This window comes from Antechinus flavipes, chromosome 4, assembly GCF_016432865.1.
Source record: "Antechinus flavipes isolate AdamAnt ecotype Samford, QLD, Australia chromosome 4, AdamAnt_v2, whole genome shotgun sequence".
In the NCBI taxonomy this organism is placed as follows: Eukaryota; Metazoa; Chordata; class Mammalia; order Dasyuromorphia; family Dasyuridae; genus Antechinus; species Antechinus flavipes.
Window position 1 is genome coordinate 429,183,437 of NC_067401.1, and position 27,522 is coordinate 429,210,958.

A 27,522-nucleotide genomic window follows, 5' to 3' on the forward strand; every position below is an offset into this window, starting at 1 on the left:
TAAAGTGCCATCACAGATTTTCGAAAAACAAAACAAAACATATAAAGTTTTAGGGAAAATGTCATACAAGAAGGGCAATGTCCTATTTCAAAAAGAAAAGGAAAGCCAATCTATTAGAAGCAGCTAGTGATGGAGTGGATAAAGTGCTTAGTCTGGATTCAGGAGAATTCGAGCTCAAATCTGATCTCAGACACTTACCAGTACTTAATGTCTATCTGCCTCAGTTTTCTTAACTATACAAATGGGGATAATCTTACAGGACTGTTGTGAGAATCAAATGGAGTAATATTTGTACAAAGTGCCTGGCATATAGTATATACTATATAAATGCTTATTACCTTAATTCATTTGTGACAAAATTCCAGAACATATTTTTTAAATAGGAAATTAAGATTAAGTTAAGTGCTCCCTAATAGGTAGTATGGGCTCATCAAGGAAAACTCATACTAAACTAATTTCACTTCCTATAGCCCCTCCTCAATGTTCTTCCTTTCTGATCCCTAGTTGGTCATCTCCTCCTTAGTACTCCTACCTTCCTAAGTGTGTGAAACACTGTTCTGTCCTGGTTGGTCAGTTTGAGACATCTTCACTTCCTCTGCAGGATTTATTATCCATGTCCTGGTTACTATGCATGACAAGGAGCTCCCTCCTGGGCCTTTTTTCTCCTACTTCACTCTTGCTAGGTGACTGCATCAGTTTTGATGGATTAAGGATTATCTCTATGCAAACAACTTCCCCAATCTACAAAGCCTCACTTCTCTTTACCTCCCAGATCAGAGATGCACATGCCTGCTGGCCATGGGGACCTGGATGGTTTATAGTCATCTCAAACTCACTATGTCCAAAATGCAACTCATTCTATTTTTCCTCAAACGGTGCTATCTTCTAACTTCTCAATCTCTATTGAAGCAGAACACTGTCCTAGTCACTCAGGGTTCCTAACTTAAATCACCTTTAATTCTTCCCTGTTCTGCATTATTACATTATTAATGTTATTAAGTCTTATAGGTTCCTTCCACTTCATTCACTTAACTTTCTCCACTCATAAAGCCAGACCCTATTTTAGTCTCTCCTCATTTCTTACCTCCCAATCCCATGTCTCCTCACTTCAATCCACCACCAACTGCCCAACTAAAAGCTAATGTAGGAACATGTCTCTCTTTGTTGAGAGACTTTTTTTGGATCCTCTTGCCTCTCATGTAAACTATAAACTTCTGTGTTTGACAATTACTATACTATTACTAGACCACTAGCACCTTGAAAATAGGAAAATTGACTGCTTTCCCATTACACCCACATAGGACATTCTGTCTCTTCTGGCTCCTGGAGCAAGAATCCATCATGTCTGGATGCTTGGCTCCTTACTTCTCTCCCTTTAGGGAATCCCAGCTTCCTTTAAGGCTCAAGCAAGCCTCTTCTTGTGGTATTTGTATCCTCCATGTCTGACATACAGTTTGATAAATGTTTATTGACTCACTTGCTTTTTTGGACAGGGTTACTAGACTTCTAGATCATGGAAATGCCATAGACACACACTACTTGTATACTAAAAAGACATCTGGGAAAGTCTTTCACAATATCCTTGTAGATAAGATAGACACTTGTGGGCTGGATGAGCATGGATACGTTCCAGTTGTTTAATCATTTGCAGATCCACCTAAAAGTAGTTATATGATTGATAGGTATTAACCTGGAGGGAAATCTTTCATGAAGCACCTCAGGGCTACGAAAAAAGAATTTTTTGTTCAATGTTTTTTTCTATAATTTGCTGAAGGCAGAGTTGGAGTGATTATTAAATCTGAAGATGAAATTAGGGCAGGATAGCTAACATATTGGACCAAAAAAACCAGGATCACAAACTAATCATAACTCACATTTATATGGTGTTTTAAGATTTATAAAGACTCTGCCAAGCTGTAATGATGGACCTTATAACAAAATGTAAAAGGCATAAATATAAAATCCAAATCCTCACTTAAAATGAACACAAACAATACTGAAGTAGCATGGCTAAATAACAATTTATGTAGAAAAAGCTTCAGGTGATGAATGATTACTAATTTTATAACAAATTAAGAAAAATTAAAAAAAGATCGAGCACCCTCAGTGTACTCTTTGATTTAATGAGTCAACACTGTGATGTGGCTGCCAAAAACGGTAAATTCCTCTTGAGATTAAATTAACATGTGCACAATGCTGATTATTCTACTGGACCTGGAGTTAAGTGTTCACTTGTGGCCATCACATTTTTTTAGAAGGACATTGACAAACTTGAGGGCATCTAGAAGAGTGTGATATAAGAATATGAAACTGGTAAGGGGGAAATCTAGGGTGCCTAGAGTAAAGGAGATTTAAGTGTCTAAGGATGGTATTATATGTTAATTTTAATTTTTAAAAACTATTTGAATGGCTAAAGTCTAGCCAAAAAATTTCAACTGTTTTTCTCTGACTGGCTAAGTCAAGGACCAACAGGTGAATGCTATGCAGAATCTATATTTTGATTTGACTTAAGGAAAATCTTCCTAAAAAACTAGAGTGGCTAAAAGTACAATAAGCTGGGCTACCTTGGGAGATAGTGAGTTAACCCACATGCTCTGCCAGAAGTCTCTACTGGAACATTTATGTACCAAATTATGAAATATGTGAGGTTATTTTTACTGAGTAAAAGTAACAGTAATGTCATGGTGTAGTGGATAGACTGCTGGATTTGAAGTGAGCACCAATTGAGTTTGATTTTGATACTGATTAGCTGGGTGACCAGGAGTGCATCACTTAAATTATTTAAGCTGCAACTAAGTTAGAAACAGGGTACAATCAGTGCCAAAGGAAAATGTTACGAACACCAGGCAATCACAGATCCTAGGACTCAAGGTTGAAATACAATAAGTAATGCTTATATTCATAAAACTCCATTAAGAAAGTTATTTGTTCTGCTTGTTTGAAAATTTCTATAAAACAGATGCTTTCTTTATGGTGCCCTTCTACACCTCCAATCCAGGTCCAGAAGGCAATATGTATCCCAAGTCCCACAAAGTAATATACAGTATTATATATTGTATATTGTATTTAAATTAAAAAGAAAATAGCTCCTTGAGGCTTGAAGGTTCTGTAATCCAGGAATGCAATGAACATACATAATTCCAATTCAACAGCATCCAATGGCAATTCCCCTCTGTGATGTAGTTACCCACCTGCGTCATTTAGCCACTTCTCTAGAAGTGGTTTTAATTTGCACATGTTCTTAAAGCTGAGGTTCAAGGCTTCAAAGCGAGAGATGGTAGTTTGGCTGAAGTCATTTCCATAGAGTTTGCCCATAGCGAGCCCAACATCACCCTGTGCAACAAAACAGAGTAAAATGGAAGATATAGGGAGATATGGGAGTAAGCTTTGGGTTCGTTTTAGGTATTTTTACTCTAATCAATTTTCCAACATAAATACCCTCCTTTAATCTAACAGAAGAGTGGAACAAAAAATTTTAGATATTAGAGATCACCTATTCCAAAACCTTCACCTTACAGATAAGGAAATTAAGGACAATGACGTCACAAAGCTGATTAGTGTCAGAGCCAGGACCTGATTCTATACAAATCTAGAATTCTCTTCACTCTATGACGTTGCCCCTAAAGGTGAATTATTATTCTCTTCTTTCCTGTAAATCATTGCCGGCAACAGCGAATGTACTTTTTTTTTTTTTTTTTGTCACAAAATATGGATTTCAAAGTTGATTCCTAAAAGCATATAATTGAAGAGATCATTTCTTTGACCATTAAAAGAATATATTCAAAAGCTCACAGTAGAGAGTTTTGACCCATTTAGTAATAACTTTCACAGAACTAGTAAACTTGCTAACCTTCAGACAACAGTAACTGGAATGTATTAAAAAAGAGCTATCCATAAGCTTACAGATAAATCTTAAGGTTTAAATTTTACTCTATGTTTTTTGCTCTATGTTTTTTGTGAATAGGGAAAAAAGTAAAAAATATATATATATTAATCATTGGATACAATTAAGATTCAGAGCATGTTAGTGACTCATCACAAAGCTGGCCTTGCAAAAAGCAGCCTTATTTCTGATACAAAGTAAAATAAAATGAACTATTAGAATTATCAGTCCCAAATATTAGGGACCAAAGATTTATTTTTTTGATTATTTTCCAAGTCATTTGATTTTGCTTGTTTCTGCCTATTTGCTATTCTTTACACATTACACTTATTAGCATTTACATTACAAGAGATGGGGAGGGGAGTACTTGGAAAAAAGAAGAGAAAACTAAAATGATCCCTTTTTTTCTACTTGCTAATAATTCTAATAAAAAGTCTAATAAAAAGAGGCAATACTGAAGTTACAAGATTTAAAAAAAAAAAAAAAGGCTTGAAAAACAGTCAGATTTCAAAATCTATACATTATCTGGCTCCAAATAAAAATAACCATTATAGTTGACTATTTATTGATTGCTTTTTGATTAAAAAATATTACTAAAAGGTACTGACATTATCCATTTATGCCCTTGTTAAATATATCTGTTCTGCTGTATCATGGATATGTATATTTATGACAACTTTAGATGACTGAGACTATTTTTTTGTTAAAACTTTTAGCACGCTGCCTATAATACCAAATGCTTGATAATAAAAATGCTTAATAAATGGTTCTAATAATATTTTACTTGCAACACATTTCTAAGTGTTTTGTAAGCACGATTTCAAAAATCTCCAAAATACTCTTTTAAGTTATGTTTGAAAACAAGAATTTTGACACACACACACACAGACAAGTAAAACACTTATCAAAAGGCCTGCAAGTCAGTAGTATAATTGTAAATAAAGCTATGTGATCACCTAACTAAAACTTTGATGATAAAGGATCTAGTTAATTAGGGTTTCTGTAGCTCAATTTCTGGATGCTACATCTACTTGTAAAATAACACTTTGGAAAGCCTTAATTAAAACAATTAGGTCACATTTTTAATCAGTTTAGTTTATCGTATTTTAATGTTTCCATAACTCACAATAGCTTAAATCTTTTCTCATAAATTGCTTCACACAGGTGATTTATGTGTAACCTGAACTACATTAGATATATAGTAATTTTGGGGAAAAAAGATGAAAAAGGAAAAAGATAGGAACTGTCTGACATTTCATGAGATGGATATGTTATACTACGGGCATGCATTCTAGTTATATAATGATGATAAGGAAGTCATAATAAATCTTTATATAAAATTATATAATTAGATACTAATTGAACCTAATTTAGATTAATATTATAATGTGTATTTAATGAGAAAATGAAAATATTCTTTGATCAAATGAATAATAGGTATTCTTAATTTCTCTTTAGTAAATTTTAAGTAAAATAAAGGAAAACACAAAACCATCTTTGATTATCTGAAATTGAAGTGTATAACCTAAAAGTCGAGATTGGTTTTCCATCCTTTGCCAATTAAAATAAAATTCTTCTTCTGATGCAGTTACAAGTCTGGATAATGCTACTTAATCTAGAAATAATGGCCATTACATCTGTGACACATGAGTACTTAAAAATGCTACTGGATAAAATGACAGTGCTGATATGCCAAGCTAATTTTGCATAAGAGGACAAAAGTCTTAAAATAGGAAAAAATACACAAAACAAACTACCACTATAGAGAAACTCCTATGCATGAAAAGAAAAAGAAAAGCCAACCCCTGCCAACCAAGATTCTAGGTCAAATTCAACAGAAATGTTGAAAGATGAAAGTTAAATGCTCTTATAAATGCATTAAAGTCTTCCGTGTGTGTGTGTGTGTGTGTGTGTGTGTGTGTGTGTGAGAGAGAGAGAAAGAACATTTAGGAAATGGTTATTATGGTACAATAAATAGTTGCTAACTTTTCAAAAATGTAAAATATTCTATTCACAGGTATGACAATTAATAGGAGCTTCACTTATTAGCATTATTTCTTATGTACTTAATTCAAAAGCTTAATTACTTAGAACAACAAGCTCTTAGATGTCCTAAAACCAAACCAAGTTGTCCAGAGTAATATTATGATCTTTTTGAACTAGGAATTGACTTCTCAGTCAGATCACTTATTTTCTAAAATCCAAACTTTAAAATTTCTGCTAATTTTTGTTGCCAATGCATTTAATTTATTTTAAAAAGCTTACTTGCCCAATTCTATCTGACTTGATCAAAGTAAATTTAAAATATATACACAGATGTTCTACTCTAGAGGTCCTCATCTTTGGTATCCCATGGGATGCTGTCAATCCTGGCTTTTTTTTTTCCTGGGGAGCTGCTGGTATAGTATATTATATTTTTAAATCAGTTTGGATAACAATTTAAATGATAATTGAATCCTTTGATGAAAAAAAATGAAGTCTTTTGTAATTATTTAATTAGGACAAATTAATTTTCTTATTTCTTTTTTTTTTAAATTTACATGAAGATCTTATACCATTTCAAACAACTGTTCATTTAGTTCATTTCTTTCCCTGTTACAAAGACATTACTACTGATACTTTAGCTAAAATATATAATAAATTAATTTTGGCTTTGGAAGTAGATTCAGTGTACTATTGAAAAGACCTTTAAGATTCATATAATAATTGAAGGAAAAAACTTATTAAATGTTGATTGCTAATATCATTCACTTATAATCCAATTTAATCTTAGATAGTTTTACTTGAAAATTTGTTTATTTGTTTTCTTAATTTGAGTGTTTCTATTCCTTTACAAACTACCCCCAAGGAAAAGACGTTTCTAATCCAACTTTCAAAGATCCTTTCTGGTCTTCTCAAAAGATGTCTGAAGTCATCAATGTCCTAATCTCTTTCACACAATGCAAAAGTCGGCGCAATGGAAATGAAGTTCAAATAGCAAAACTCTCATAACACTTCTACAGCTCAGTCACCATTCTTTAAAACCTTTCAAAAACATCTTACTGAGATTATTATATGTATTTGCAGCAGTTATACATATGGCTTAAGTATTTTGGTCTGCTAACTTCATTATATTATAACAAAAAATTATAAAAACATTATATTATTTAAAAATTATAAACAAAACTGAGAGAGATGGTCTCATTTAAAATCAATGAGGTACCAGAGCAGAAAACACAATTCTTAAATAAATAAATTAGATTTCCTAGAAGTTATCTAGAGATCTAGAAAGAAAAATTTTAAGGGAAAGGTTACTAAGAAGGGGTGTTTTATTATACCTGAGTGAATCCAAGTTTGATCCGTCTTTGTTTGAAAGTCTTGGCAAACTGCTCAAGCTCCTCAAGGTCACTGGGCTCCTCCAAGCTGGGTGTATCAATTCGCTTTGGTGTTGACTGGCTCTGTGGGAGTGTCTGAATTGGGGTTGCTGCTATTGTGCGTGTTGGGGTTGCTGGCTGTTAGACAAAGGCACAGAAGAAGAAACACTCAGAGAGACCAATGGGGGTCAAGTTTACTATCATTCAATAATGAAAGAAACTACTTTAAAAAGATCAATATTCTTGAAGATCCAGACCTAGATTCTAATGACAATAACTGCCAGTTCTCAGGTCATTTCTCCTCTTTTCTCAAACATTCAAATATCTATATCTAGATCACAGCCTTCCTTTCCTCTGTAAATTCTTATGCCAGCCTTTTTGTAGTGGCTAGAAACTGGAAATTGAATGGATGCCCATCAATTGGAGAATGGCTGGGTAAATTGTGGTATATGAATGTTATGGAATATTATTGTTTTGTAAGAAATGACCAGCAGGATGAATACAAAGAGGCTTGGAGAGACTTACATGAACTGATGCTAAGTGAAATGAGCAGAACCAGGAGATCATCATATATTTCAACAACAATATTATATGAAAATCAATTCTGACGGACGTGGCCCTCTTCAACAATGAGAGGATCCAAATCAGTTCCAATTGATCAGTTATGAACAGAACCAGCTACACCCAGCGAAAGAACACTGGGAAATGAGTGTGGACCACAACATAACATTTATACTCTTTCTGTTATTGTTTGCTTGCATTTCTTTTTTTCTTCTCAGGTTATTTTTACCTTTTTCCTAAATCCAATTTTTCTTGTGTAGCAAGATACATATATTGTATTTAACATGTTAAATATGCTCAAGTATTAAATATGTATTAAAAATATTCTAAAAAAAAGTTTCCAAGTCTACTCAACTCTCAAAAGCCTTCTCCTTTGCTCTACCTCAGACATAGAGAGACAACTACACTCCTGAGCTTGCTACTGTCCATTTCCATGATTAAGAAGACTAAGATTCTTTTTCTAACCTCAACTTGCCATCCCCTCATCTCTTAATGGCTTTTCCCTTCCTAGATCTATTGTTGTCCTTACTTTGAACTTACACATTTCTTGATCTCTCTGCATTTTCCAGGGCCATCACTTTCATTTTACCATCACTTTCTTCTTCTCCAATTATCAGCCTTCTACCTCAAGTTCCCTGCCCCATTGTTTCCTTGCTGCTCCTGTGTTGTGGGCTCCGATCTCTCTAGGCCACTTACCATCTCTGTTCTTCCTCCTGACAGAACCATCCTGATGCTCGTGGCAGCCAAGCAGCCCTTTCACCATTTCTACTGCTTTTCCCAGCAGATGGGCTAATCTTTGCTCTCAAGCTTCCCCCATTAGAGGAGGGTAAAAGAGGAGATTCTTTCTCTCAGTTGCTACCCAATCTTAATCACTGAATGGGTGCCACCCCAGTCAAAGCAAGACCTGTGGAAGCCTTTAGCCCAGGTTCCCCCCTGCATTCAGGACATCTCTGGTCATCCTGATCTCTATCTGGCCACTGGACCCAGAGGGCTCTGGAGGGGAAAGTGAGGCAAGGGGCCTTGCCCAGCCCCCCCTCACTTGCATGTCATGGTAACCCTCCCTGAAGTCAATGGTTCTCTTTGAGAACAAAGGACCAATAAGAACAACTTACACTTTACTGAAAAGAGACTACTTATTATAAGTACCACGTCATTTTTCTCCACAAAACCCTTTAATAATCTTCTGTATTATCTCCTCCTTTGCTCTAGTCTCTGATGAAGAGGTGACTCTTCCCTTTATTGAAGCCAACAACATCTTGATATCATCCCCAAGTGCCTTCTTCAACAAACTCTTCCCACAATTATTCCCTGCTCCCACTCCCTCTAACTTTTATGGCACAGCAGATAAAAGTGTTGAGTCTGGAGTCAGGAAGATATGAGTTGAAATCTACTCAAGCACTTGCTAGCTGTGTGACACAGAGTAAGTCACTTATACACTGTTTGCCTCAGTTTCCTCATCTGTAAAACAGGAATTAAAACATTATCTATACCTTTCAGGGTTGTTTTGGTGCCTGGCACACAGTAAACTCTTACTAAATCTTCATTCCTTTCCCTTTCTCCTGGCTACAAACATACCTATGTCTTTCCCAAGCCCCCCAAACCCTCTCTAACCCCTACCTTCCCTCAAGCCATCATTTATGATAATATGTAGCTTTCACAGTCAAACTCCTAAAAAAAAGTATGCCTTTGTGGCCTTCATGTGTTGTCTTTATAATCTCTTCTTGGCCTTAGGCAGTCTTGATTCTCATAGAGACCATTCTCCTCAAATTTACTAATGACCTACTAATCTCCAAAGTTAGATATTTTGCAAACCTGGTTTCAATGTGTCTTTCCAGCTTTATCATATAAAGGTTCCCTTTACACATTCTCCCTCCTGTTGTCTGTATGCATATAATAGGCTATTCTCTAATTCTGTATTTACAGACTGCCCTCCATGGGTGGAGCCCACTTTCATTTCAAACCTGCCTTCTTCTTTTCTTCAAAGATTAACTCATCCCTCTCTCTTAAATATGGCCTTTCCTGTTTTCGCTAGGTTGGTAATGCAACTCCTCTCTTCAATTAGCATGTATTAACTTTGTACATACATCTACATATAAAAGTTATATACACAAATAAAATATAAACTACTCAATGAAAGTTTTTTTTCTTTTGTCACCAGTACCCGATACATGTAATTTGATGCTTAATATATAATATTGTTGATTGATTGGTTGATTAGAAGATTATGAAACAGCATACCTAATCTCAAGTGTTACATCTTAAATGTATTACATATATTTAGTGATCATGAAACACTACTATTCAATATGCTTTTAATCTATTATAAATAATTTTGGTCTTATTCTTTTTTTTAAACCAACAAATCAGGTACCTTTATTTTTCAAACAGCTTTAAAATAATTATAGTGCAAATGTCCAGCAAGATGTAGAACATATTATTTAAGATATACTTTAACATGTATGAGACTGCCTGCCACACAGGGGAGGGATGGAGGGAAGGAACAGAAAAGCAGGAACAGAAGTGTTTGAAAGGGTCAATGTTGAAAAATTACCCATGCATATATTCTGTCAATAAAAAGCTATAATAATAAAAGTGTAGAATATATGTTTCTGCATTGTTTTTTTAAACAAGTGCCATTGAATTACCATGAATTACCACAAATTACCTATATTTCCCTTCTTTTCATTTGTCAATAACTACAAATATACACTGTAGTTAAAGATGGAATTTACTGCTGTGAATTTTTCTCCTTTTTAAACTATAGTGTGAGGTCAAACCTCTAGTATGGGTTTATTAGCAACATACTCTATTCAAATGAATATACTGGCCCAGCTAATCTAAAGAACAGATTTAAGACAGATAATAATTTAGTATATATTAACTTGCAATAATCACTATCCAGTAAAGAAAACACAATTTAGGAGTAGCTAGATGGCACAGTGGATAGAGTACTGGCCCTGGACCAGTCAGGAGGACCTGAGTTCAAATCTAGCCTCAGATACTTAACATTTCCTAGCTGTGTGACTCTGGGTAATCGCATAACCTCAATTGCAGCACCAAAAGAAAAAAAGAACAAACCAAGAAAACACAGTTTAGACTTCCTTGTATAGCAACACTTTGTAACAAAAAGTTCCTTTGACTACATTTGGGGAAACTGTTTATCTCCTATCAGTGTTCCATTCTGCACTCTCTTTGCAACTGGGAACACTCAGCCACAGACACAAGACCAGATTCCAGAGTCCATCTTTGACTAGTCACGTGGTAATTCTCCTGCCTCCTTTACTTCCCAACTAAGACCAAGGACTCGGGCTGATCCCGAGGTCCTCCGGAGAGCTAGTCCAGACATTATATTTTGGCGCCCAATGTGGGGGGATGGCGCCCAACGTGGGGCATAAACAGCAGCACCCAAGAGCTGTTCGTGAGTAAGATCTTCCTTCGGTAACCCACAGGGAAGTAAAGGGAGAAGAGACCAAGTAAGACTTTTTTAGTCTAGGTAATCAAATGGACCAATACACTAAAGGGCCATGCCAGGAGACTGATGAGAGACTTAAATGCCTATTCTGACACTAGTCCTCTTCTCCGTTTAAAAGTTTGCCTCCATGATATCTTACAAGATCAACACCTGCTACAACCATCCAGAGGTGATAGTGCTGCTTGCATTCCTCAGTGTGCAGACTCAGATAACAGCAAATGCACAAATTTACTAATCATGCTGGAGGGGGAGGGGGGAAGGAGGAATAATCATGTCTAAAACAAAAAACATGGAATTGTTAAGGATCATGCCTAGGTGAAGGGGCAGGTCAATTCTCTGAGTGTTCACACTTGTGAATCATAACACTTGAAGGAGTTGCAGGGCAGTCTTTGCTGACACAGGTGTTGTGGACTGGGAATGAGATAAATTGGAGGCAGAGGGAAGGGGAGAGAGGTCAGACAATGCATTGGCCTCTCAGTCTCCTTGTACCAGCATCATCCGCTCACATGAAGAGATCCATTCTACAGATCTGAGTTAGACCTCCAGCAGCCACTGGCAGGTGGCTCCCATATTGCAACATGGGTGAAGTGGCATTTAAGAAGCAGGATTCACCTCCCTTAATTTTCTAAGTCACCTCAGGGCTTTGAACAGTCCAACCCCAGTGTCAATAGTTGGCAGGCCACAAAGGATGCCAAAGGTACCCTCTCATAGGAAAGTGGTAGTTTCTATAATAACTGTTGGGCCTGATGGGATAAATGAATTCAACAACTTTATTTTATATGTGATAAAGGGAGAAAGAGGCTCAGAGGTTAAAGAACTTCTTCACAGTCATAAGACTAGTGAAGCACAAAGCTAGTTAATTAGAAACTAGGACTCTCTTCCCAAGTCAATGCTTCTCCTATGATAACAAGCTGGTAGAGAATGATAAAGATAAGGAGGGGAAGAAGTGAGAGACACTAGACTCTCAACAAAGACTCAAGGACAGTGATGGGCATCAACTGTGACTTAAGTCTTCTGACTCAATTTGTAATCCCCATTGCCAGGAATATCTATGCTTTTTAAGTTTACATTTTCTCAGTGTCTTAAGAGTGTGCTTCTCAAAATATCCAACATATCCATGATGGTGAAGAATTGCTGCCTGTTGAAGAAAAGTACAAATTAACTAAAAGTTTTCTGCTGAGATGCTATAGAATGCCATAATGCAGAAAGCACTGAGTTTGGAATCAAGATGACTTAGGTTCAAATCTGACCTCAGATACTTACCAGCTATTCAAGTCTGGATAAGTTATTTTACCTCTTTCTGCTTCTGTTTCTTTAACTGTAAAATGGGAATAATCAGAGCCCCAGCCTCCCAGACTCGTTATAATGATCAGATAGGACAATATTAAAGGATTTAGTATAGCCACTAGCACATAATATATATGTATATATAATGATTATTTCCTTTCCTTTTCTCTCCTTCTTTTGTAGTCAATCAGTTATCATCCATTAGGATATTTATTACTCCTCAGTACAGAGGAAATGGCAAGATCTAATTCAATATTTTCCTCCATGATCCATCTATAAAAAACTAGTTAAAACCCAGATTTATGTATGCAAACTTTTTTTTGTCTTAAAGAGGTTTCTTTAAAGATTAAGAGTCACTAACAACTAAGTTTCACTGATGACAAAGTTCATGGTCTGAATTCTGCTGATTCCTACTGGCTGTGCAACCAGTGGAACTCTAACATCATCTTTCAACTCCCTTCTCTTCATCTGCTTTCTCTCTGCACAAAACATGGATCCTATGATGCATCGAATAAGTTATTAGGCATACAGTGTTTTATAAATATTAAAAGTGCTGTGCCAAAATAAAAGTGCAATTCCCTTTTCTAAATATGAAAAATTAATCAAACAATTCTCTGAAGGTTTTGTAGTTGATGACCATTTGTCAACTTTCCTTTGTGGGTCCACAGGTGTTGTGCATAGTTTTCCTTGGATTCTAAGAATTTTTAGGAGTAATTTTACCAGTATACTTTACTTTTTCTAAATCATTATACAACCCAATAATCAACCAAGATCAATAACCCAATAAGACAAAATAATTAGAGCAAGTAACAACTGTGAAAGAAAACTAACCTGTGAGGTGAGGGTGATGCTTGGCTGAGACTGCAGGAGGTTGGCTTGGCTTTGCTGAGGTAGTTGTGTTAAAAGATTCTGCGCTTGTAAGAGGCCTGTAAAATGCAAAAGTTTTGTTCTTGAAGTATTAAGATCGGTATTGAACACTGGCAGAAAGAGCAAGTAATTGAAAGGGTTCGAGAAAAGCAACCTTTGATTCCATTTCCTGATAATATTGTTTTAAATTCTTGGCGGAACAATATTCACCCAAAGTTCATTCAAAGTAAATGTCATTTCTACAATAAATGGTGGTAGGAAAATTATAATAAAATTAATATCTTTTTAGGCTTATTTTTTAGATGGAATTCTTCTATTCAATAATTCAGTGTTGTACCAATTGATAGATTGATAGGTACAAGGCCTAAGTTAGGCCAGTTCAGCTGGTTTAATGCTGAAAAAACAGGCACCATGGATTATACAATATGATTAAAGACAAATTTATTTTTTTAAATATATTTACTTTTTTATTATAGCTTTTTATTTACAAGATATATGCATGGGTAATATTTCAGCATTTATAATTGCAAAACCTTTTGTTCTAATTTTTTCCCCTCCTTCTCCTCATCCCCTCCCCCAGGTGGCAGGCTGACCAATACATGTAAAATATGTTAAAGTGTAAGTTAAATACAATATATGTATACATGTCGATACACTTATTTTGTAAAGACAAATTTATTAAGAGGAAATTAAAAGAATGCACTGCCATGTTTGAAGAAAATGCTATCATTCTATATAGTTATCAAGTCAGGAACTCAGGAAAGTATTTCGAATGGAATTTCTCTTTGTATCTCTTGGTGTTGGATTTTGTTGGTGATGTATAAAAATGCTGAGGATTTATGTGGATTTATTTTGTATTCTGCAACTTTGCTAAAGTTATGAATTATTTCTAATTGCTTTTTAGTAGAATCTCTGGGGTTCTCTAAGCATACCATCTTATCATCTGCAAAGAGTGATAGTTTGGTTTCTTCATTACCTACTCTAATTCCTTTAATCTCTTTCTCGACTCTTATTGCCGAGACTAGCATTTCTAATACTATATTGAATAATAATGGTGATAGTGGGCAACCTTGCTTCACTCCAGATATTACTGGGAAGGTTCCAGTTTTTCCCCATTGCATATGATACTTACCGATGGTTTTAAATATATTTTCCTGACTATTTTATTCCTATACTCTCAAGTGTTTTTATTAAGAATGGATATTGGATTTGATCAAATGCTTTTTCTGCATCTATTGAGATGACCATATGGTTTTGTTAGTTTGGTTATTGATATAGTCAATTATGCTAATAGTTTTCGGGAAAGTATTTCGCAGAAAGCTAGTACTCAGAAAAAACCTTTAATTACATCAAATAGTATTCTATCTTATTTATATACTATAACTTACCAGTCATTCACAAATTGATGTGTATTCTTTCAGCTTCTCATTCTTTGCCATCTCAAAAAGAAATGGATTTTTGTATAGTCTAGATTCCACTCCCCAACCCCCCTTAGGACTAATCTACCTCCATCTACCTCTAATTCCCTTTTATCTTCTCATTTGCTTTTTGAGAAAAATATATTTTTCTATCTAATTTATCTACTTCTATATGTATATTCTTCCTTCCCTTGACCAGTTTGGAAGAGAGTGAAATTCAAGTGTTCTCTCAAGCCTTCCTCTTTATTTGCATAGCTATCTCCTTGTGCACTCATGTGAGATTATTTTCCTTAACCTTTCTTTCCATATTCTCTACCCTACCTCAACCCTCCAACACTTTCCAGTGTTTTTCTCTTTCATTCTCTTCTTAAGTTCATCAAGACATAACAAATCACTCCCAGGCCTTTTCTAGTCAGATTTCCTCTATGATCCTCAATGAAGACAGAGTTTAGAAAGGACATGGGTATCACCATCTCCCTATATTTTAATGTAGTAGTTCATTCTTGTTTACTCCTTCATGAATGTTTGCTTCCTATTTTATATTTCTCTTAAATCTTAAGTTTGTAATTAAAAATTTCTGTGGAACTTTGGTCTTTTCACTTCAAGAATTCTTCAGGTATGCTTGGAAATGTTCTAATTCATTAGTCAATCCGACCCCCCCCCCCACCCCCCTATCCCTCACCACCAACAGGAATATACTTGGTTTTGCTGGATAAGTTATTCTTGGCTATAGGCCCACCTCCTTTGTTTTCTAGAACATAGTAGCCATGATCTTCACTACTTTATCGATAATGGTTGCTAAATCTTGTGATCTTGGATACTATGATTTCTTTTTAACTGCTTGTAATATTTTTTTCTTTGACCAAAAAACTCTGGATCTTGTCAAGTTTATATTTTGGGATTTCTTTTAGAAAGTAGTGAGTGGATTCTTTCTATGTCCACCTTGTTCTCTGGTTCTAAAAGAGGTAGGAAGTTTTAAAAATATTTCTTGAAATACAATGTCTTATTTGAAAATATGTTACAACCAAATATATCAGTATAACCTGTATCAGATTGCCTGCTACTGTGGGGAGGGAGGAGATAAGAGGGAAAGAGAAAAAAATTTGGAACTCAAAATATTATAAAAACAAATATATTAAAAACTATCTTTGAATGTATTTGGAAAAATGATATATTAATGAAATATATATTTTTTAAATATAAAGTTAAGGCTTTTTTTTGGCATGGCATTCAGATTATCTAATAATTTTTATTTTATTTTTTTAACTTTCTTGATCTGTTTTTGCTATGAAATACCTTTTTCCCCTCTTCTATTTTCTTAGTCTTTTGACTTTGTTTTAATATACTTCTTGTCTCACAGAGTCATTGAGTTTTCAATGTAATCCCATCCCTTCATCAAAGCAAGATTTTCTTCTTGAATCACCTCCCCTCTCTTGCAGTCTCTTCTCTTTCTCTGTTCCCCTATTCTTCTCCCTGTTTTCATGCACCTTCACGTTTCTTAATGAAGTTCCATAAAAACCAAAGATTTATACCTTATGCCAAGCTGTTAATTCTCTTTCCAATTCTTTTTTTATGTCCTCATTTCTTTTCCATTTCCCCCCCTTTAACCCTCATATTTTACTGATAACATTTAAAACTTTTTAAAAAATCCTTGCTTTATCTCTTCTTGGAATTAAAGTTAAATTTGTACTTAAGTTGTGTTTTTAGTCTATTTATGTGGTATAGTAGATTATAAAAAGTATTGTTTTCTAAAATAACAAGAAACAATGGAAGGAAATATATACTTGCAGAAAGCTTAGCATAAGACCTAGTGAGAATCTAAATGATCTTAAGGACCCTTATGCATAAAAATGGATGGAATAAAAAAAACAGAAAAAAAAATTTTTTTCTCTTGGTGACATTGAAAAATACTTTGTTATAGAGACTTAGACTGATAATTGCTCATAATCTTCTACCATACTCTTCTGTAAGATTTACAAAAGTGTTAAAACTTTAAATTGGTGTTGATTTTGGCTGCTTCTGTCTGGCAAAGAGATTAAGTATTTGTTGGTTGAAGTAGTTTCTAGCTCTTTTGGCCTTCTTGTATTGACAATTGCTTAATGTTAATTAAATATCCATAGTTCATTATATATAACCTTTATTCATTTCTAATTTTTCTTAATCAAAGATTAAATAGGTTAGATTGGAGCTGTCATGATTTATATATCAGATTTTTTTCCTCATTTTTTATCTTTTTTTTTCTTTCTAATTTAGTGATGGATTTTTATCTTCCTTCAACAAGTCAATAATCTGACAATTTACAAAAGCCAACAATTCAGAAATAATTCCCATACTGGTTCTTGTTTCTGCCTCAAAATACTGTCAGTTAAATTTTTTGTTACTTCTTTTATTTCTTTGTTTGGTGCTTATAATGTCCAGTATTTTTTGACTTTTGAGGAAAGAATTTAAACATGCACGCACCCCCCCCCCCCCATATGGTGTGTATATATATGAATGTATGTGTATATGTGTATGTATGTGTATGTATATATATATATATATATATATATATATATACACACACACACATACATATGCATATATGCACATGCCTATCTATTTCTTTGTGTCTCTGTCTCTCTTGGGGGTAGTCATGAAAACTAAAACAACTCTATTTTGTCTGCAGTTCCTTTACTTTGTTCCTGACTTGGTTTGACAATCCTTAAAGCCATCTTCAGCCTTCCTTTCTTTTGGATGCATAATAAAGGCAATTCTTTTAATTTTTATATGCCTCTCCAAGAAGAAACCAACGAGCCAGTCTTCTACTTCTATGTTCTGGTTTATAAAAAGTGATACTGTCAATGTTGACATGCTTTTAATTTTTATATGCCTCTCCAAGAAGAAACCAATGAGCCGGTCTTCTACTTCTATGTTCTGGTTTATAAAAAGTGATACTGTCAATGTTGACATGATTTAATTCCTCTCACAATACATCCACTCAATGAGTCTTGAAAAAGCAGTTCATAATAAATTATCAACAGTTAAGTTAATGTTTGTTTATACCTAGTTTAAAAACTATGATTTTTATCATTCTTTGCTTTCTTTTCTGCTATTCTCCTTGCAAAAGTTAAAAGGAGCTGCATAAGACTGAGACCCAATTGGTTTTTCTTTGCCACATGGGTTAACATAACCAAGTAATTCGACAATGAGCAGCCAGCCAACTGATGATAAGCCTCTAGTCTTGGTTGGTGTAGGACTTAGAAGTAAGGCAGTCTATCACGAAGACTGTAAGAAACCTTTCCAGAATGATATAATCTATAAGAGCTTGATGAATGACAAAAGCCTCTGAGAATATAAGTTTCCTTCAAACAACAATGCAGTCTCAGAAAACTTCTGTGTAATTTAAATTAAAGGACAAAAATGTAAAAACAGGCAAATACCTAAAAGACATGATCACAAAGCTACTCTCATCTGACAAATAATTTGTAGAAACAATGTATAGAAAATACTTTGTATACCTTGCTGTAATATGAAAATACTACCCATGATCATTTTTTTCTAAGAGGTAGATTCTTTGGTCATTTTGGTAAAGTAAAAGAATAACTATTCAAATACATTTCATGTTATTTAAAACCATCATAATTATTAATATGCCTAGGAACATTTTCAAATTATGTGTATTTCAACCAACAAAAAAGAAAGAATCCCACCACTGAAACTTATTATGGAAACAGGGAAGATCAGGATTCATCTTCAGAGGACACTTTAGTAAATAAATTAAAAAAAAAAAAAAAGAACAACCAACTTCTACCCCAAAGAGTAATGCGAAATGGCTTCTTACCCAGAGAGATTAAAAAAAAAAAACTCAAAAAAGAATTTAAAAATAAAATGAGATTATTGAGGAAAAACTAAAAACTAAAAATCATTCAAGAAAAACAAGATTTATGAAAAAAAGTTAACCAACTAGAAAAGGAGGTACAAGAGTCTGAAAGATCAAAATAATTCTTTGAAAATTAGAATTGGGCAAGGGAAACCAGTGAAACTATGAGAAATCAAGAAATAACAAAACAGATTATGAAGAATAAGAAAACAGAACAGAATAGAACAGAAACATCTTATAAGAAAAACAACAGATCTGGAGAACAGATCAAGAAGAGAAAATATATGAATAATTGGACTGCCAGAAAGTTATGACCAAAAAGAGAATCTTGACAAAATAATGCAGGAAATAAAATTGTCTGGGAGTGACAAAACATGAAGGGAAAAGAGAAATAGAAAAAATTCATTGATCACCACCTCAAAGAGATCTTTTGTGGAAAACACACAGGAATATTATTGCCAAATTTCGAAACCCCTAGATCAAAGAGAAAATTTTACAGAAACAAGAAAAAAACAATTCAAATATGCTGGAACAATTAGAATTATACAAGACTTATTCGTAATCACAATAAAGGACTACAAGTCGGTAGATACTGACAATCAGAAGAACTAGGCCTATGGCCAAAAATAGCATATTCAGCAAAAGTATAATTTTGAATGAGAAAAAATGAACCTTCAACAAACTTGCAGATTATCAGGACTTTCTATCAACAAAACCTGAACTTAACAGAAAAAGAAAATGAAAGAAAAAATATGCTTCAGTCTGTATTCAGATACAATCAGTTCTTTCTCTGGGTAGGGATAGCATTTTTCATCCTAAGTCCTTCATAGAAGTCTTGGATCATTGCATCACTGAGAATAGCAAAGTCATTCAAAGCTGAACATCCCCAAACTTTGCTATTACTAATATGTACATGGTACATTTTACTTTGTTTGAACTCATGGAGGACATTCCATGTTATTCTGATAGCATCCTGTTCATCATTTCTTATAGAACAATAATATTCCTTTATAATCACATACCACAATTTCTTCAGTCATTACTGACTTAATGGGCATTCCCCCCTCAATTTCTATTCTTTGCCCTGAGAAAGAGTTGCTATAAATATTTTTATGATATAGGTTCTTTTCCTTTTTTTAAAAAAATCTCTTTTAAAATTCATGGTATTGTTAGGTCAAAGGATATAAATGATTTTATAACCCTTTGGGCATATAGAGATCATATCTTTTGATCACTTATCAATTGGAGAATGGCTTTTTTTTTTTTAAATAAATTTGACTCAGTTACCTATGTATTTGAAAAATGAGGCCTTCAGAGAAACTCACTTCAAAATTCTTTTCATAATTACTATTGCTAACTGCATATCCCCCATTTATTCTATTCTCTGTCCTTTCATCCAGTCCCTCTTCAAGTGTTTTGCTTCTGAATAGCCCCTCCCCCAATGGGCCCACTCTTCTCTTACTCTCCCCCCTTCTAGTATCTCCTCCCCTCCTACTTTCCTTCAGGCTAAGACAGATTAGAGGGGAAGATTTAAACTGTACTTTGACAGATGGGATTTATGGTCTCCATAGATGGAAAACTAAAAAGGGCAATTTAATCAAGCTGGATGGCATAGTGAACAGAACCCTGGGTCTGAAGGCAGGAAAACTTGAGTTCAAATCCTGTTTCAGACACTTATCAGATGTATGACCCCAGGCAAGTCATTTGACCTCTGTTTGCCTAAATGTCCTCATCTGTAAAAGGAGGACTATGGCTATAGAACCCCTTCACACATTTTAGAAGCCCTAAATGTTACCTATCATCATCATCACAAAGCCACAAAATGGCAAGAATAAGAACAAAAAATGAGGCAAGAGTAAAGAGATCAAATTGGAGAGGTAGGGTATACAAAATTACTATAAAAAATGACAAAGGGGCTTAAACTAAGAGTTTAGATAATAAGGAATTATTGTAGCTTCTCAAGATAGAAATATGATCAAGGTGATGCTTTAAGAAGGTTAACAGGGGCACAGAAAGGCTACTTTTGAAGCAAGTGTAATAATTCAGCTGAGCTCACCTTGCCTAGGGCAGTGGCACTTCCAAGAATGCTAAGGATAGCATTAATCTAAGGCACATTTTACAGAAAGACAATCAGACTTAAGACCAAATGGATATGAAGCTTCTACTGAGATTTAATAAATTCAAATGTTTCTGCTATTCCTAGTCCTACTAGCTATTCTTTCCTTGTGAAGTCTAACAAAAAAGGCAGAATAAAAGACTTCCTATGGTAAGTCTGGGACGTCAACTGTTTCTCAGAAAATCTAGGGTCTCATGAACTGGGAGATGGGGCCCAGTCTGAACATAACACTTCTCTTAATTTAGTTTGAGCAAAGTCTGCCTGAGGCCCCTTGACCTAGGGATGAGGGGGTCAGTATTTTGTCCATTTCAGGTGAATATCCACTATCATGTATTTTGAGGAAAATGTAAACTCTCTTCTATGTGTATACTTTTCAAATACCTTCATTGCTATTTTTTGATAAGTCACTATTGATAAAAAGGTAGACTATTCTGACTCCCAGCCATGAAAATTACCATAGGAAGTCTGTACCCAACAGAGTCAGGACAACATTGTAAAACATGTTGACAGGTTCTGTTGTATGCTCACTCCCATCCAGACATATCCCCATTGTAAATGAGAAACTGTGTCAGTGATTTCTGAAATCTATAACTGCAAGGCTATACCCAGATGTGGTAAACACACTTAAAAGTATACCTCGCTAAAGGTTAGGGGCTGATCTCTTCTAGCCTGTCTAGTGGAGGTCAGTCCTGGCTGGACAGCTATTAAAGGATGCTTTAAATTAAATAATCTGGTCTGAGCTGTCTATCTCATGTCTATCCATTTCATTTGGAGGTTCCCACCTAGATAAGCCTTTGGGCTCAGTCTGACAGCCAGTCCCTCCTCCCTGGTGGGTAAAAGAGATTATGGACCCTAGGGGGTAGCCACCGAGAGATGTCTTCGGCCCCAGTTTCCAGAAATCTCTTTCTGTGGACAAGGAGAGTAAGACCCAAATTTCTGAATTCAGTTCAAAATTTGCACAGAGCATCCTAAAAGCCAGTTCTAGTTAATAAGATTTTGAGGGGCCCCTGCAGCTGCCTATCCTGCAGCCACCTGTCTGGTCTGGTGAGTAATACTGTATCTGTAGCAAGTGGGGTAAGCTGGACGCAGCACTAAAGCCCTCTTGCTGACCTCCACGGGATGCTGTGTGATAGTCATGGGTGTCTAAATCTGGACCCATCTGGTCTGATCTGATTCTGAGCGCCTTTTGGGGGGCACTCTTCTATTTGTATGTGTTCTGTGTGATTTGTCCGTCTGTTTTGTTAAACTTAAGAGCTCTGTTAAGTTTTAAGAACAATGATTAAGAAATTTGGGAATTGGTTATTTGAAAATTTGCTTGTGATTTCAAACTTTTTAACCTATTGTACTAATTTGTAAGTAAATGGAACAGCCATTTTAAACTGACAGGAAAGGTTTTTTTCTCTTAAAGCAGTTTTCAGAGCCTGCTAGAGTAGAGGGCAATAAAACCTTATCTGACTGGAACTCAGGAAGAAAAAAAAAATTGATTAGGAATATTGGAATGATTCTGAAATTATGGGAAATATAATTTTGCTATTGCCTTTGCATATCGATACCTTTATTACTAAAGAAAAAAAAAGCAGCCTGATTTAGTTAAAGAGGAAGAGAAAGGGCAATACAATTCAAGCTCTTCCTGGACAGATAAGAGAGATTCTAATTGTGGTCAGATAAACACTCAGGCAGGGGGAAAAAAAAGGAAGAAGAAGAAGTTTGGTTTGATTCAGTTTAAATGTTATCATTGTAAGTTATGTTTTATGGAGTTATCTAGCTATTCACTATATTGTGAATCTTAAACGTTTTGAAGAGAGCTGGAAAGAAGAATGCAGGTGATTTATGAAGGATTGGTTTGTAGGAACAATTTAAAGTTTGCATGATTTTAGGAAGTAAGAGAGAGGTTTTTGGCAGCACCTCCCCACTGCTTTCTGCTACTTTAGCTAGTTAAAGTTGTTGGAGACTGTTTAAGTATGTAGCATAAGAGAAGGAGAAAGTTAGGAAACTGATGGATTTGGAAAGATCTCAAATTTTGGGATTTGGGAGAAAATAAATAAACTGATGGGCTAAATCTTGAGAAGGATTCCCGTGTAAGAAATTGAGTGGGGACCCTGAGGAAATTTTTGTCCAGGAGTGCAGGAGTGGGGGAAGGGTGGCCACTTGGAATCCTCTCCTCCCCTCATCCCCCTAAGTATGTTCCAGCCATTTTTTTTTTTTAAATCAAGTTACTGCTGGTGCAGCAAACTGATTTAAAGGGACAGACTTTTAGGTTAATTGACTGAATAGTTGATACATAATGGCTTTCTTGTTTGAGGAATATGGTATAAATATGATCCATTCTTTGGTAGGATTATTTCTAAAAGTTTAAAGAATCTTTCAGATTCTCTTATGTGGTATTTGGTCATTCTGTTTAAGTTTTAAATTGATTGTATTGGGTCATCCTGAGGTTATTTAAAGGGCCTCTGAAAATAATAGTTTTTTTTGTCCTTTTGAGAATGTTTCTGTTATGGACAATATGCAATTTGGGATATTATTCTATGTATTGGGTATTTTAAAAGCAAACTGATTTGTATGTATAATGTTCACTTATGAAACAACTACTTGGATAATTGTTTAAGTTGTGGACTGGTTGGGACAAATTTTTTACTGTTATCACTACAAGGTTATGGTAAGTATTTGTTTAGGATTTACCAGAAATTTGATTAATGGAACTTGTTATTGGAGATAAAATTTCTTGGGCTTATAGTTAATTAATGTTTTATAGGAGTTTTAAAGCTCCACTCTCTGACAGTTAGTGGGACAATTTATTGGAATAAAACTGGGTTAAAGCTATTTTATCCTGTATGTGCTGAAGGTTGAGTTTTGACTGCTTATGTTATGCTATAGTTAAGTTCTTGCAATTTTTCCTCCCATAACTGATCTCTATGGTCAGAGTAATGGTCAATAGGATTGTTAATGCAATTCAATTATGTCATACCTTGCTGTTTTCAGTCTGATTATATGTAATCACTCTATCCTAAATGCTTAGGCAAATAAGTATTTAGCCTGGTCATCTGTTATTGGGTATTTATTTATTTTTTTTTTTTTTAAGGTTTCTAAATGATAAGAGGACAATTAACAGTGGTCTGTGAGACCTAATGCTGTTAAGACTTGAGACTATAGCTGGTGCCTGTCCAGTAAATCAGCCATCTCTTCACATAGGAAGCTGCTGGCTCTTCACATTTTGCAGCAGTCTTTTGGACCAGTCTTTTTATCTCAGACTGTTCTAACCTTTATTTGTTAGATTTGTGCCAAATCATGGATATTGACTTGCTTCTGGCACCTTGATCAGCTTTTATTGTCAGCATGGCACACCCACCTTCTGCATGGACTGAGAATCACTGATGCAGTTTTAACTGAGAAGCTTTCTCCCCTCACACCTGATGGATTGATATGGGGGACTGTGGGAATGGTTGATGACTGACTGTTAAACCTTGACTGGGTTGTCTATTACTGTGTGTTTAAGATTTGGGATGGGATTTGTTAAAACTATGTAATTGTTGCTGTTATGTTTGAGGGATTTTTAGGAAATGTTACTGTACTAGTCTGTTATGAATAGGGATTTTGATTTACTCTTGGGATTTATATGTGGAAGGGTCATTTGATAATTCCTTTCCATGAAAAAAAAAGGGGGGGTGGTGGGAGGATGAGATAGAACGTTGGGGAAATTGGGATTTTTTCTAAAAATACCTGAAAGAATAGGAATCCCTTATTCTGTCAGAATTGCCTTGGCAGACTCAGTTCTTGGGATTATTATTATTATTATTTTAGAAACAACCAGAAATCAGACATCTGTCTTGGGACTGGCAGTCTCTCTGATCTGTTTTTCCAGTCCTGTAACCTCAGTTCATTAATCAGTATTTCAGCAATCTCAAAGGGCCTTTTAGTTTGATATCAGGCATCTAAAAGTTTGGGGTTTGCCTGCCTTGATGATCTAACTGTGCATAATCTACTCTGCAGTCTGATCCTTTCTGCAGCCCTGTCTGTTCCTCTGGGCAGGGACAGGTGAAGCTACTCCAAGCCTCACCCTTCTCCCATGGAGAGGGTTGCCCCTCTGAATGGGCCTTGAGCCCTTGAGCCCTGCTGCTCTGTAAGCAGAGACTGAGTTAAGTGCACAAATGACTGCAGACCACCTAACTCACAGTGAATGTCCATCTCAAACTGGATTCTCTGGCTGAGATGGTGCCTCAACTGCAGAGGACCTGACATGTTTGCAACAGGGAGCCTTTGTCCTGCTGTTAACTCGGGTTATCAGAGAGAGACTTGTCCTTGCATTTTTTTCTTTTCTAATTTTATTTTGGTTTATTTGCCTCACATAGGATTCAGAAGAAAGAGTGAGGACAACATTGTAAAACATGTTGACAGGTTCTGTTGTATGCTCACTCCCATCCAGACATATCCCCATTGTAAATGAGAAACTGTGTCAGTGATTTCTGAAATCTATAACTGCAAGGCTATACCCAGATGTGGTAAACACACTTAAAAGTATACCTCGCTAAAGGTTAGGGGCTGATCTCTTCTAGCCTGTCTAGTGGAGGTCAGTCCTGGCTGGACAGCTATTAAAGGATGCTTTAAATTAAATAATCTGGTCTGAGCTGTCTATCTCATGTCTATCCATTTCATTTGGAGGTTCCCACCTAGATAAGCCTTTGGGCTCAGTCTGACAGCCAGTCCCTCCTCCCTGGTGGGTAAAAGAGATTATGGACCCTAGGGGGTAGCCACCGAGAGATGTCTTCGGCCCCAGTTTCCAGAAATCTCTTTCTGTGGACAAGGAGAGTAAGACCCAAATTTCTGAATTCAGTTCAAAATTTGCACAGAGCATCCTAAAAGCCAGTTCTAGTTAATAAGATTTTGAGGGGCCCCTGCAGCTGCCTATCCTGCAGCCACCTGTCTGGTCTGGTGAGTAATACTGTATCTGTAGCAAGTGGGGTAAGCTGGACGCAGCACTAAAGCCCTCTTGCTGACCTCCACGGGATGCTGTGTGATAGTCATGGGTGTCTAAATCTGGACCCATCTGGTCTGATCTGATTCTGAGCGCCTTTTGGGGGCACTCTTCTATTTGTATGTGTTCTGTGTGATTTGTCCGTCTGTTTTGTTAAACTTAAGAGCTCTGTTAAGTTTTAAGAACAATGATTAAGAAATTTGGGAATTGGTTATTTGAAAATTTGCTTGTGATTTCAAACTTTTTAACCTATTGTACTAATTTGTAAGTAAATGGAACAGCCATTTTAAACTGACAGGAAAGGTTTTTTTCTCTTAAAGCAGTTTTCAGAGCCTGCTAGAGTAGAGGGCAATAAAACCTTATCTGACTGGAACTCAGGAAGAAAAAAAAAATTGATTAGGAATATTGGAATGATTCTGAAATTATGGGAAATATAATTTTGCTATTGCCTTTGCATATCGATACCTTTATTACTAAAGAAAAAAAAAGCAGCCTGATTTAGTTAAAGAGGAAGAGAAAGGGCAATACAATTCAAGCTCTTCCTGGACAGATAAGAGAGATTCTAATTGTGGTCAGATAAACACTCAGGCAGGGGGAAAAAAAAGGAAGAAGAAGAAGTTTGGTTTGATTCAGTTTAAATGTTATCATTGTAAGTTATGTTTTATGGAGTTATCTAGCTATTCACTATATTGTGAATCTTAAACGTTTTGAAGAGAGCTGGAAAGAAGAATGCAGGTGATTTATGAAGGATTGGTTTGTAGGAACAATTTAAAGTTTGCATGATTTTAGGAAGTAAGAGAGAGGTTTTTGGCAGCACCTCCCCACTGCTTTCTGCTACTTTAGCTAGTTAAAGTTGTTGGAGACTGTTTAAGTATGTAGCATAAGAGAAGGAGAAAGTTAGGAAACTGATGGATTTGGAAAGATCTCAAATTTTGGGATTTGGGAGAAAATAAATAAACTGATGGGCTAAATCTTGAGAAGGATTCCCGTGTAAGAAATTGAGTGGGGACCCTGAGGAAATTTTTGTCCAGGAGTGCAGGAGTGGGGGAAGGGTGGCCACTTGGAATCCTCTCCTCCCCTCATCCCCCTAAGTATGTTCCAGCCATTTTTTTTTTTTTAAATCAAGTTACTGCTGGTGCAGCAAACTGATTTAAAGGGACAGACTTTTAGGTTAATTGACTGAATAGTTGATACATAATGGCTTTCTTGTTTGAGGAATATGGTATAAATATGATCCATTCTTTGGTAGGATTATTTCTAAAAGTTTAAAGAATCTTTCAGATTCTCTTATGTGGTATTTGGTCATTCTGTTTAAGTTTTAAATTGATTGTATTGGGTCATCCTGAGGTTATTTAAAGGGCCTCTGAAAATAATAGTTTTTTTTGTCCTTTTGAGAATGTTTCTGTTATGGACAATATGCAATTTGGGATATTATTCTATGTATTGGGTATTTTAAAAGCAAACTGATTTGTATGTATAATGTTCACTTATGAAACAACTACTTGGATAATTGTTTAAGTTGTGGACTGGTTGGGACAAATTTTTTACTGTTATCACTACAAGGTTATGGTAAGTATTTGTTTAGGATTTACCAGAAATTTGATTAATGGAACTTGTTATTGGAGATAAAATTTCTTGGGCTTATAGTTAATTAATGTTTTATAGGAGTTTTAAAGCTCCACTCTCTGACAGTTAGTGGGACAATTTATTGGAATAAAACTGGGTTAAAGCTATTTT

The 27,522-nt window shown here is 35.3% G+C and overlaps 1 protein-coding gene across 2 annotated transcripts in view; it reads right to left on the reverse strand.

Moving 5' to 3' along the window:
• POU2F1 (POU class 2 homeobox 1) overlaps positions 1–27,522 on the reverse strand; it is a 233,722-nt gene that overhangs the window by 27,240 nt on the left and 178,960 nt on the right. For both annotated transcript variants that reach the window (XM_051999028.1, XM_051999029.1), the window contains exons 8-10: positions 13,388–13,482; positions 7,201–7,374; positions 3,192–3,333 (exon numbers count right to left, since the gene is read on the reverse strand). In XM_051999028.1, coding sequence (XP_051854988.1) covers positions 3,192–3,333; positions 7,201–7,374; positions 13,388–13,482 — 411 coding nt within the window. The remainder of the gene's footprint in view (positions 1–3,191; positions 3,334–7,200; positions 7,375–13,387; positions 13,483–27,522) is intronic.